At 34.1% G+C, this 13,464-nt stretch overlaps 2 protein-coding genes across 2 annotated transcripts; one reads left to right on the forward strand and one right to left on the reverse strand.

Annotated features, from left to right (window-relative positions):
* Positions 1-6,922: 6,922 nt before the first annotated feature.
* LOC125277530 (glutathione S-transferase-like) lies at positions 6,923-9,624 on the forward strand. Its single transcript, XM_048205953.1, has 6 exons — positions 6,923-7,119; positions 7,298-7,349; positions 7,439-7,571; positions 7,659-7,800; positions 7,898-8,023; positions 9,170-9,624. Exons 1-6 carry the CDS (start codon positions 7,033-7,035, stop codon positions 9,299-9,301), a joined length of 672 nt encoding a protein of 223 aa, XP_048061910.1. The 5' UTR covers positions 6,923-7,032; the 3' UTR covers positions 9,302-9,624.
* On the reverse strand, positions 9,370-13,190 carry tmem14a (transmembrane protein 14A). Its single transcript, XM_048205955.1, has 5 exons — positions 13,030-13,190; positions 12,829-12,918; positions 10,035-10,136; positions 9,865-9,952; positions 9,370-9,513 (listed from the first exon to the last, which is right to left on the reverse strand). Exons 2-5 carry the CDS (start codon positions 12,902-12,904, stop codon positions 9,480-9,482), a joined length of 300 nt encoding a protein of 99 aa, XP_048061912.1. The 5' UTR covers positions 12,905-12,918; positions 13,030-13,190; the 3' UTR covers positions 9,370-9,479.
* Positions 13,191-13,464: the final 274 nt, after the last annotated feature.

Here is a 13,464-nt window from a genome sequence, read left to right on the forward strand (position 1 = left end):
CTTGGTCCAGTGGAGGAACCCCACCCCCAAACCCGTGGAGGAACAGGCAGATGGAGAGGAAGATACAAGAGATTGGTCAAGCTCAGTATTGGCCGGCTAGCCCTTTAATGTTATGAAGCGACAAGAATACTTTTTGTGCGCAAACAAAAAACAAAAATAATGACTTTATTCAACACCGGCTCAGTATTGGCCGAGCACGTATCAAACTGCCAAAGTCTCCCAGTGGTGAACCATTGAAATTTCGAAATGCTTATGACGTAACAAAGCCTTGTTTACTGAAATCACGTGACTCTGGCAGTTCGCAAAGCTTCAAAGCTTTTGAAATCGCTCATCACTAGATATTGTCGAATAAAGTCATTATTTTGTTTTTGTTGGCGCACAAAAAGTATTCTCGTCGCTTCATAACATTAAGGTTGAACCACTGTAGTCACATGAACTGTTTTAAATACATCTTTAGTAGCTTTCTGGGCATTGCAAGTGTTAATTGTCTTGCTGATAATGCAGGCCTCACTGAGCCATCGCATTTCATCAAAATATGTTAATGTGTGTTCTGCAGATCAACAAAGGTCTTACGGGTGTGGAACGACATGAGGGTGAGTAATTAATGACAGAAATTTCATTCTGGGGTGAACTAACCCTTTAAAGAGTTTTAGAGTTATCCTCAGATTTGAAATAAATCATAGTCAGAACAAAATTAAAGGATTAGTCCACTTTTAAATAAATTTTTCCTGATAATTTACTCACCCCCATGTCATCCAAGATGTCCACGTCTTTCTTTCTTCAGTCGAAAAGAAATTAAAGTTTTTGATGAAAACATTCCAGGATTTTTCTCCTTATAATTGACTTCAATGGGCACCAAACAGCTGAAGGTCAAAATTAGTTTCACTGCAGTTTCAAATTGTTCAACATGATCCCAGATGAGAAATAAGGGTCTTATCTAGTGAAACCATCACTCATTTTCTGAAAAAAATTGAAAATTATATAAGTTTTAACCAGAAATGCTCATCTTGAACTAGCTCTCTTCTTCTTCTACTCTATTAGAATTCCAGCAGTGTAGACGCTGCTAAGCCTAATACTGCCCTCCACAGGTCAAAGTTTGAACTAATTTTTATATGCAATATGCTAGTTCAATAGTATATAACAATTAGTTAGTTCAATTGCCCATGACTTGAACGTTAAACTTAGCCGCTCTCTGTAAAGGGTGGGCCCATTGTGGCCTCTGCTTTTAAAAAATCCTAGATCTGCCAATGATTAGAAGAACTGTTGAGGTAATAATAATACAACTGTTCCGTGAAACTGAGAATCTCTAACTACAAACTAAGCTTAAAGGTGCTGTAAGTGATGTCACGCGTTTTTAGGCCAAAACATTTTTTGTCACATACAGCAAACATCTCCTCACTATCCGCTAGCCGCCTGTCCCCTGAACACACTGTAAAAAACGCGGTCTCTGTAGTCGCCACAAGCTCTGAAAACAGACACAAAAACAAACGGGTGCAGCCTGGACCACGAATCATAATAAACATGCTCCAGCCAATAACCGACAAGAATTATTTTAAATGTGCGTTCATGACTGTTTCAGGAAGCACGGAGGGGAGGGGGAGGAGGAGGAGGAGGAGGGAGGGTCTAGCTAGCCTCTGTTTTGTTTGACAACACTTTGAACATCAACAGAAAGTTACTCCACCCAGGATCACTTAGAGCACCTTTAATAATTGTTCACAGTATAAAGTGTGTAGTTTGGGTGAAATAACTTTGATCAATAAAATGTGCATCATAATTATGTAAATGCATGTACGTTTTTCAGAACGTACTACTACAGATTTGCTGCACTCAAGGAGACACACACTGATTTTCACTTGTTCTCAGGGGCTAAGCCCCTAAGACTCAAATATCTGTGAGCCTCACCTCTTCAGTCCTGTCATGGTTTCCCTCGTGTGGATCTCACTACTCACCGGCAACTGAGGTGTGTGCACTCCATCTCCCTTGGCTATCTCTCATCAAAATCTCCTGGAATCCTCCTGAAAGACACAAAGACTCAGTTACCCATTATATCTCTTTCCATTGTGTTTGCATCTGCATCTGATTCAAATATGAAATTTAATCGCAAGCTTAGCAAACAGTTTTGGAGAATTTGATGTTTCCCCATTCAAAGAGATAGGAACTGCACTTGCATGCCCGAGAGGTGTTTCAAAGATGGTCGCCAAGTGAAATGACTTGTCCTAAAGTCCCCCTGAAATCAAAATGTAAGTTTTTAGCTTTTTCCATGAATATGTTAGCCTTAAAGTTATGAATAAGCTAGTGTGTTCCAAAGCAATGACATAATTCACATTTAGGAGATATGAGCATTAAACATTTACAGTCTCTCATTTCCACTAAAATGGATCAAGGATTTTCATGAATTCACTGCGGACATCAGCTTCTCATCAGATTTTCTGTCTAATCAGATGCTCTCTAGAATCTAAAGCATCCTGCCCCCTACATTATAAATAGAAGCGGCTGAAATCAGTCACTTGTTCACACATTTAATATTTTCTACATGGAGAATGGGTACCCTTTATAGGATACAGGGAACGATTAAGACAGTGTAAATATGCTTTCCATTGAGGCGAATGAAGTCTGGTTTCACATTATTGTCACATGAAACGCAGCACACGCAGTCCAGAGACACAATAGCACAGAGCGGATCATATGCGCAAGACCAAAAATGCTGAATTCTGCACAGTATACTATATTTTACAACGATATGGAGGAGAAACTGAGGTTTTACAGAGCTCAGCGGGTCTGGCCGAGCTGTGATATAAATAAAACACTATTGGCTATTTTTTATTATTTATTTTTTTTAAAGAGGAGGAGCTGATCAATATGTCCCGCCCTGTCTTCCCGTTTCAGTTGAAATTGCATCAACACATTGAATAATGCTGCACGTTCCAAGGCACTTCAGTGGGCCTTTGATATCACTCAATAAACCATCGCTCAGCTAACTTACCATCTGCTTCTCTCTCTCAAGTCTGATTCTGTTACAGACACATCATGTAATTAATTAGAAAAATATGTAATTGCTTGACTGCACTACTTTAAAGTTACAATGAATTTTTTAATTCATTTTTTAATAAAGTTTTCATTTTTATATTTTCCATTTTCATTTTAATATTAGTAAAAGTTTTAGTAATGTTTTTTATATTTAATATTTTTTTGTTTTTTAAATATGTCTACATAGCTTTTATATTTTAGTTTTAAATAAGTTTTTTAAGTCAAGTTAGTTTTTTTTTTTTTTTTTTAACTCAAAAGAAAGGCAGACTGCCACATGCAGTGCCTCATTTGGATGTGCTTGAAGTCTTGGAGCTCGACTTCCCTACGTTTCTCCTACAAATGGGCCTTGAGCTTGTTTGGAGGTTCTAGCAGGGGAGTGCAGCTACTTCTATACCAACGATGCTCGTCCGCCGGGGGAACTCGTCCTCTTCAACCGAGCGCGGAGCTTCGGGAGGGACACACATGGAGCGGTGAGGGAGGAAGGGGACACCCGCCTAGCCAGCCAGATCAGCCGAATCAACCCTAGCGATCAATGGGGTGACAGATGTCGCAGCCAGATCGCCCTCACATCCGATAGCAAGTGTGCGTTCACATAGTATATATACCTCAGACTCGACCGTTGCTTCTCTTTGACGGTAACAACAAATTTAAGATGCGATCTTAACAACTTTGATATACTTACGCGATCAAATATAGATGTATGAAACACGATACGAATATAAATTCTACGTTTATTTGTTTATTAGATTCTTTTAAATCCAAAACAGTCGGCATTTCCCAGAATGCTTTGCTGCTATGCAAATACACAGCGCTGCTATTGGCGTACGTAATGATTGCGTAAACTGAAAGTCACGATTACTAAGCGGAAGAAGATTCATTTGGCCTCTGTGAATTTAGTTTATAAGTTAAAGAATTTGTGAACATATTTTAGCACGCGTAATTTTCATTTAAACCTTTTGGTTTGACAAAACAAATTATATTTTAGATAGTTACAACTGTATTTTGACGAGTCACAATTATTTTGATGACTAACCTTAGTCATATAGTCCAAAACTCATAAAGTTATAAAACGGCTTGCGATAGTACTATTTCATGTCATAAATAAGCATGATGCAGCATTTTTAAATCTAAATTACGTGCGCAAATGAACGTTTTACTATCACTGGTCGAGCTTTTCATTATTTTAATTGCTTTTTTATATACTTTATTATGTTTTTTGTTTTAATTCAAACACAAATAATAATCCAATTATACAAATGAACATTTCCTTTTGACATATTTTTTTTAACAATAGTTATTCCTTATTTTTCATTCTACTTTCTCTTTCATTCTACTTTCTCTCTCTATTTTTCATTCTACTTTCTCTCCTTTTCTCTTTTTTTTTTTCCTTTTGTGGTAATACCACCACCAACACATAAAGTAAAAAATAAATAAATAATAATTAGAACAATAACCAATACATACATAGCCTAATTAAACACTTTTACGTGTGAAAAATACAGAAAAAAGAAAATAAAAAGGAAAAAATCATACACAAAAAAGAAAAACATCCATATATATCAGACTATGATGACACTTAATTCCTTATAAGTAATTCCAATAATAATAATAAGTAAATAAATAAAATAATAAATAATTTAAAAGGGAGGCAGGGTATAAAAAGGTAATTAATATGATCTGTATTCCTTTATTTTATAGTATACTTTGGTGTTAGAGGTGCATATCTTTTCAAAATGTATGCCTTTTTGCTCTTAATTTCATATGTTATCCCCTCCATAGAATTTACTAACTAAATTTAAAACTGGGGACTCTTGCCTTCTCCAAGATATTGTTATTGCTTTAAAAGCTGTAATTTTAAGTATTCTAAATAAATATAACTCATCTTAGTAACATAGGTCCAAACATCCATTTTCCCACATCCTAAAAAATTATATTTGGAATATATTTCTGGTGTTATAAAATATCACATTTTAATTTTCCAAGCATATTCTTACCAATATGGAGATTATGTAGTTCTTAATTTTTTTTAAAACTTTGTTTCAAATCTCCTGTTATTTTATTCAATTTCCAATTTTGTTTTAATATTATTTAAACCCGTATCTTTAACTATTTATTCATCCTATCAAGTTATCTACTCTATTAATTTTACTAACTTTAATCATAAAGTGCAACAGAGTATAAATATTATCTAAACTTTGTATTTAAATCCTCAGACTCGACCTTTGCTTCTCTTTGACGGTAACAATAATTTTAAGATGCGATCTTAACAAGTTTGATATACTTACGCGATCAAATATAGATGTATGAAACACGATACGAATATAAATTCTACGTTTATTTGTTTATTAGACTCTTTTAAATCCAAAACAGTCGGTATTTCCCAGAATGCTTTGCTGCTATGCAAATACACAGCGTACGTAATGATTACGTAAACTGAAAGTCACAAATACTAAGCGGAAGAAGATTCATTTTGCCTCTGTGAAGTTAGTTTATAAGTTAAAGAATTTGTGAACATATTTTAGCACGCGTAATTTTCATTTAAACCTTTTGGTTTGACAAAACAAATTATATTTTAGATAGTTACAACTGTATTTTGACGAGTCACAATTATTTTTGATGACTAACCTTAGTCATATAGTCCAAAACTCATAAAGTTATAAAACGGCTTGCGATAGTACTATTTCATGTCATAAATAAGCATGATGCAGCATTTTTAAATCTAAATTACGTGCGCAAATGAACTTTTTATCATCACTGGTCGAGCTTTTCATTATTTTAATTGCTTTTTTATTTACTTTATTATGTTTTTTGTTTTGTTTTTTTAATTCAAACACATTTAATCCAATTATACAAATGAACATTTCCTTTTGACATATTTTTTTTTTTAACAATAGTTATTCCTTATTTTTCATTCTACTTTCTCTCCTTTTCTCTTTTTTTTTCCTTTTGTGGTAATACCACCACCAACACATAAAGTAAAAAATAAATAAATAATAATTAGAGCAATAACCAATACATACATAGCCTAATTAAACACTTTTACATGTGAAAAATACAGAGAAAAGACAATAAAAATGAAAAAAATCATACACAAAAAAGAAAAACATTCATATATTCATATCAGACTATGATGACACTTAATTCCTTATAAGTAATTCCAATAATAATAATAAGTAAATAAATAAAATAATAAATTTTATAAATGAATAATGAAAAAAAATAAATGCATAAAGTGCATCGTAAAGTGTGAATATCATCTAAAGTTTGTATTTAAATCTCATCCTTTAAATAACTTCTTATTTGAAGATAATTGTAAAATAATTTCCTAGACAATGCATAGATTTTCCCTATTCACTGCAGATGATTCTTCTCCAACATTTAAATGTTTCACCTATAATAACTAGTGTTCACCTTTTTCTTTCTCCCACAAAATATGAATGTACTAATTGCATCAAGTGACCCAGTTTCCATACATTTCCACTTTGATATATTATCCGCTTGCACCCAACTCAAAATTGGCTTAATCTGGGCTGTGTAATAGTAATACTCCAAATTTGGCAATGATAAACCCCCCATTTCTTTACTATTTTGTAAAACCTTAAGTTTTACTCTTGGTTTCCCCTCATCCCGGATAAATTTTCTAAAAATACTTTGCCACTTTTTTAAAATTACTATGGTGTATATAAACAGGGAGATTTTGAAACGGACAATCTTGGGAGTATAATAATTTTAATAGTACTTATTTTTTCAAACAAAGATACCGATAATATTTACATGATGACTCAAGTGATGTCAGCATTTGTATTCACCATCAATTTTTATGTAGGTGTGCATGTTAGTGGGACGGTGGGTGTGTAAGATTGTGTCGTTTGTGCCGATGCAGCAACACCCACAAATTACGCAACACCCTGAATAGCCAACATAAAGCACCCTGCACAGTGCACACACACACACACTGTCTGCTGCACAGCAAAGAGTTTAGAAGTGTCGATTCATTTAGTGAAAATGTCTGGGAAAGTTGTGCTGTATTACGTGAATGGAAGAGGGAGAATGGAGTCGGCCCGATGGCTTTTGGCCGCAGCTGGAGTCGAGGTTTGTTGCATAAAGTCTAGAAAAATTCTGGAGATTTTTTTTTCTAAGGATGTGTAATAAAAATAGCTAGTATGACAAACAATCCCAAAACAGACACTTTAAAATTATATGTGTGTTGCAATGTGTTCAGTAGGCTACGTTTCTTCGCCTTAACTTTATTTTGGTGTTGTGTTCACAGTTTGAGGAGGTGTTTTTGACCAAAAGAGAGCAATATGATAAACTGCAGAATGGTATGTTGACTATTCATTAAATTCATCATCAGTCATCTCTTCTTGTTTTATGAATCTATATATTAATGTGATTCCTATGTTTACTGTAGATGGAGCCCTGATGTTTCAGCAGCTGCCTTTGGTTGAAATAGATGGGATGCAGCTTGTCCAGACAAAGGCTATCTTGAATTACATCGCTGGAAAATACAACCTCTATGGAAAAGACCTTAAAGAACGGGCTTTGTAAGTATCAACTTTTAATTGATTATTTTAAATAAGATTCCTTGTTTTTCCACTACACCTAAGCAATTATCACTGTATTTCCTGAAGGATTGACATGTATGCAGAGGGAACCCTCGATCTAATGGATCTTATCATAATGTCTATTTTCACACCACCTGAAAACAAAGAGAAATATTTCAGTGATATAGAGCAAAAGGCAAAAGAGCGCTTCCTTCCTGTGTATGAAAAGGTACTGATAGCTCTGACTTTTCATTCCTCCCATTTTGAAGCATGATTCTCCACATTGAATAAATAAAATCATGCAATTTCTGGTATGACTTTTTTAGGGTCTTGCCAACTCTGATTTCCTGGTGGGAAACCAGTTGAGCCGCGCTGACGTTCACCTTCTGGAAGCCACTCTGATGCTGCAGGAGATATTCCCTACAATACTGTCAACCTTTCCCAAAATCCAGGTGCTGTTCCACACTTTCCCACACAGACCATCAACCTCAAAACTGGACTTAAATTGCTTAAAACTATTTTTGGTCACACTTTATATTACTTATTTCGTTAAAGTACAACACCTGGAAATGGCAAAAACTGCTAAAATTTTGCAAAAGAAAACTCAAAATATCTCACTTCCTGTTGATTTTCAGATTTAGCTCCAAGAGACTTTTTTGTAGGTATTGCGCTGTTACATGCGTGTACCTGTACGTGAAACGTAGCGCGAGGGGCACTTCGTTTAATTATTGTAGGTGGCACTGTTGAGCCGTTTTGCCACTCCTATTTCTGAAACCCATGTCAGACGTAAATTTTCACCACTTCTGATGCATGTGCAAAGTTTCATGAGTTTTTCAGCATGTTTAGGCCCTCAGAAATGTGATTCATTTTGGAGAATAATAATAATTGACAGAGCATTTACAATAGATTCCTCACAGCATCGGTGCTCGGGCCCTAAATATCCTGGCTCTTCCAAGCTTCATAATGGGAGCGAATACTAACTGAGATTTTGAATCCCAAAAAAGTGCATCCATCGATTACTTTTATGATGGATGGATGCACTTTTTCCAAAATCAGGAGCGTCATTCACTACCATTAAAGCTTGGAAGAGCTATGATATTTTTTAATATAACTGTGCTTATGTTCATCAGAAAGAAGATGTTCATCATATACACCTCTATTTCTAATTCACAACATGAATAATATGTAAGGATTATTCAAATCAATTTGATGGAATTTTATTATACTATCTTAAAAAAAGGCTTAATTTTTTTGAGTGTACAATGCAAAAACATGGAAGCATGCAATAAATGCATTGCATCAAATTATTAATTTTAATATTATAGTAGTTAAAGACACTTAATATAAAGTGGGACCACATTTTTGATGATGTTTAGTATTACAATTTATTACAAAATAAGTCTTTGCTAATATGTCAGTATCTTTAAACGCTGACATATGAACAGTTAGAATAGAGTTTTATTAAATTTATATTTAATACAAACAGACAAAACAGTACTAGCTGTTGGATATACAGTGATAAACAAGAATATCCAAGCGGATAATTCCTGTGACTGGTTCGGTCTCTCTAATAAATTTTATATAACCTTTCTTCACAGGCGTTTCAGGGAAGAATGAAGGCCTTACCAAGAATCAACAAGTTCCTTCAGCCCGGCAGTGCAAGAAAACCTCCGATTGATGAGGCGTATCTGAAAACCGTGAAGGAAGTGTTTAGCCACCTCTTTAAGTAGAAGGACCGACATTTAGATGATGTTAATCACTAATTCATTTACAAGCTTCATTATTAAAACTGAGACGCTAAAATGGACAGATTTATTTGGAATGTGCAAGATACAGTGATAATATTGGGATATGAACACTGCAGCTGTTCAGTGCTTGTTGTCAGGAAGTGTGTGTGTCCATGAGCTCTTAGAAGATCAGAATCCGGAAAACCATCAGGAGGCTGAAATAAGAACATGAATAAACTCTCAGACAGATCATCATGTTATATTGATGTTTATTACTATTAATGGATCTATTGGAGCATATAAATAAAAGAAAATATTCAATATCATTCTTCTTTGTGTTCATTAGTAAAAAGCAGCAATGTGGGGAAAACATGATATTGATATTTATATACAACAAGCTAGATTTTCACTGCATTTTACATCTTGCATTAAACACAACTGCGTTGTTCCAGAGCAAATACACTACACAAATATTAAATATCATCATGGGTGAGAAAACACTGCCATGTAATTGTTTTACAACTGTAAGGCATTAACAACGGAAACAACTTTACAAACACTTTTACCTCAGTCCTGCCATGATGCCGGCAGGCATTAACTTTCCTGATTTCCTGAATCTCATTCCCATCACAACTGCCAGTACACCAGCAGACACTAGAGTAAAAAGAAACAGCGATAAAAGAGAAAGTTCAAAACTGACATATGCCGAGTATTTCTAAAGTATTTTTATACTTACTCAGAGAGGTCCAGTAATCCTGTGGGTCATTTGATATTCGAAACGCTCCGTATGCAGACACACTTCCAAAGAAGAGTCCAGCGATCAGTGACACCACACTTCCTGCAGAGGTCAAGCGTTTAAAGCATTTAAATCTAGATAGTATGGTTTTGCAATTGCAGTACTGTAAATGGCCAAAAAAAATAGTATTACCTGGTAATATAATAGTGCTATTTTGTTAGTGATACTGTCAAATGTGTCCAAAAATGGTATTACCATGGTAAAATGTTCAAAAAACATGGTACAATCATAGTGGTATTGTGACAGCAATGCAATACAACTGTCAAAGGTGTCCAAAAACTATATTATCATGGTGTAATGTTCTCAAAAACATGGTAAAAATTATATTTGCATTTTGTTAGTGATGCGATACTACTGTCAAAGGTGTCCAGAAATGGTATTACCATAGTATAATGTTCAAAAACATGGTAAAATCATAGTGCTATCAGAAAATGGTATTACCATGGTATAATGTTCTCAAAAACAAGGTAAAAATTATATTTGCATTTTGTTAGTGATGCAATACAACTGTCAAAGGTGTCAAAAAATGGTATTACCATGGTATAATGTTCAAAAACATGGTAAAATCATAGTGCTTTCAGAAAATGGTATTACCATGGTATAATGTTCTCAAAAACAAGGTAAAAATTAAATTTGCATTTTGTTAGTGATGCGATACTACTGTCAAAGGTGTCCAGAAATGGTATTACCATAGTATAATGTTCAAAAACATGGTAAAATCATAGTGCTATCAGAAAATGGTATTACCATGGTATAATGTTCTCAAAAACAAGGTAAAAATTATATTTGCATTTTGTTAGTGATGCAATACAACTGTCAAAGGTGTCAAAAAATGGTATTACCATGGTATAATGTTCAAAAACATGGTAAAATCATAGTGCTATCAGAAAATGGTATTACCATGGTATAATGTTCTCAAAAACAAGGTAAAAATTATATTTGCATTTTGTTAGTGATGCGATACTACTGTCAAAGGTGTCCAGAAATGGTATTACCATAGTATAATGTTCAAAAACATGGTAAAATCAGTGCTATTCCGTTAGAAATGCAAAACAACTGTCAAATGTGTCCAAAAATGGTATTACCATGATATAATGTTCAAAAACATGGTACAATCATAGTGGTATTGTGATAGCAATGCAATACAACTGTCAAAGGTGTCCAAAAACTATATTATCATGGTATAATGTTCAAAAACATGGTAAAATCATAGTGCTATTCCGTTAGAGATGCAATACAACTGTCAAAGGTGTCAAAAAATGGTATTACCATGGTATAATGTTCAAAAACATGGTAAAATCCAAGTGCTATCAGAAAATGGTATTACCATGGTATAATGTTCTCAAAAACAAGGTAAAAATTATATTTGCATTTTGTTAGTGATGCAATACAACTGTCAAAGGTGTCAAAAAATGGTATTACCATGGTATAATGTTCAAAAACATGGTAAAATCATAGTGCTATCAGAAAATGGTATTACCATGGTATAATGTTCTCAAAAACAAGGTAAAAATTATATTTGCATTTTGTTAGTGATGCGATACTACTGTCAAAGGTGTCCAGAAATGGTATTACCATAGTATAATGTTCAAAAACATGGTAAAATCAGTGCTATTCCGTTAGAAATGCAAAACAACTGTCAAATGTGTCCAAAAATGGTATTACCATGATATAATGTTCAAAAACATGGTACAATCATAGTGGTATTGTGATAGCAATGCAATACAACTGTCAAAGGTGTCCAAAAACTATATTATCATGGTATAATGTTCAAAAACATGGTAAAATCATAGTGCTATTCCGTTAGAGATGCAATACAACTGTCAAAGGTGTCAAAAAATGGTATTACCATGGTATAATGTTCAAAAACATGGTAAAATCCAAGTGCTATCAGAAAATGGTATTACCATGGTATAATGTTCTCAAAAACAAGGTAAAAATTATATTTGCATTTTGTTAGTGATGCAATACAACTGTCAAAGGTGTCAAAAAATGGTATTACCATGGTATAATGTTCAAAAACATGGTAAAATCATAGTGCTATCAGAAAATGGTATTACCATGGTATAATGTTCTCAAAAACAAGGTAAAAATTATATTTGCATTTTGTTAGTGATGCGATACTACTGTCAAAGGTGTCCAGAAATGGTATTACCATAGTATAATGTTCAAAAACATGGTAAAATCATAGTGCTATTCCGTTATAAATGCAAAACAACTGTCAAATGTGTCCAAAAATGGTATTACCATGATATAATGTTCAAAGAACATGGTACAATCATAGTGGTATTGTGATAGCAATGCAATACAACTGTCAAAGGTTCAAAAACATGGTAAAATCATAGTGCTATTCCGTTAGAGATGCAATACAACTGTCAAAGGTGTCAAAAAATGGTATTACCATGGTATAATGTTCTCAAAAACAAGGTAAAAATCATATTTGCATTTTGTTAGTGATGCGATACTACTGTCAAAGGTGTCCAGAAATGGTATTACCATACCATGTCCAAAAACTATATTATCATGGTATAATGTTCAAAAACATGGTAAAATCATAAATCATGCTATTCTGTTAGTGATACAATACAAAGGTGAAAGGTAAGACAACAATAAACATACATTTTAGATTTAGAAAGTTATCAGAAGTTATATTTTATAAAACAATTATTAAGTGAATATGGGTTTCTATTAGATCCATTTAAAAGGTGCATGAAAACAGCAGCTCAATTCACACCTTTTCTTTTATATCCCATAAATCCTCCCAGAGCCAGAGCTGCAGCATAGGCAAAGCCCCACCAGTCCACTGCCATCTTGAGCTAGAAAACTGAGCATTCACACAATGCCTGAATAATAACATATTTCTACAAACATAAGAACACATCACATTAAAATGAAGCTGCATGACAAATCAGAAACACAGACAGCAATACATTACCAAATATCGCGGGTGAACTGCAGGAATGTGTGATTCAATAGCTGGAAGTTAGCGTGCAAAAGTTGTGCATGTAGTGCAGGGCTGCTGTATTGATAATCAGCAGTCTGAAATCTATGCTGAAGTCCATAACAAGGAACTGACGTCATGATGACGCGAGGACGAGGAAGTGAGTCAAGCTCTGTGGCGCCAAATCAGACAGCGTGAGCGTATAACACCGAGATATATTTTAAACAACATATTAATCCTTACAAAATCCTTTACATATAAAGATATATTCATCAAAACAAACCGTTTTCTTCTGCACTGAACTGCGTGCGTGTGTTAATGCTGCCCTGGTCATATGTTTTTTGTGTTGTTGATACAGCATTTTTGGGGAAAAACGACAACATCAAATGAAAAAAGGTGCTTATCAGTATATGGATCATTCTACAGAAC

This window comes from Megalobrama amblycephala, linkage group LG10 (assembly GCF_018812025.1).
Source record: "Megalobrama amblycephala isolate DHTTF-2021 linkage group LG10, ASM1881202v1, whole genome shotgun sequence".
Lineage (NCBI taxonomy): Eukaryota > Metazoa > Chordata > Actinopteri > Cypriniformes > Xenocyprididae > Megalobrama > Megalobrama amblycephala.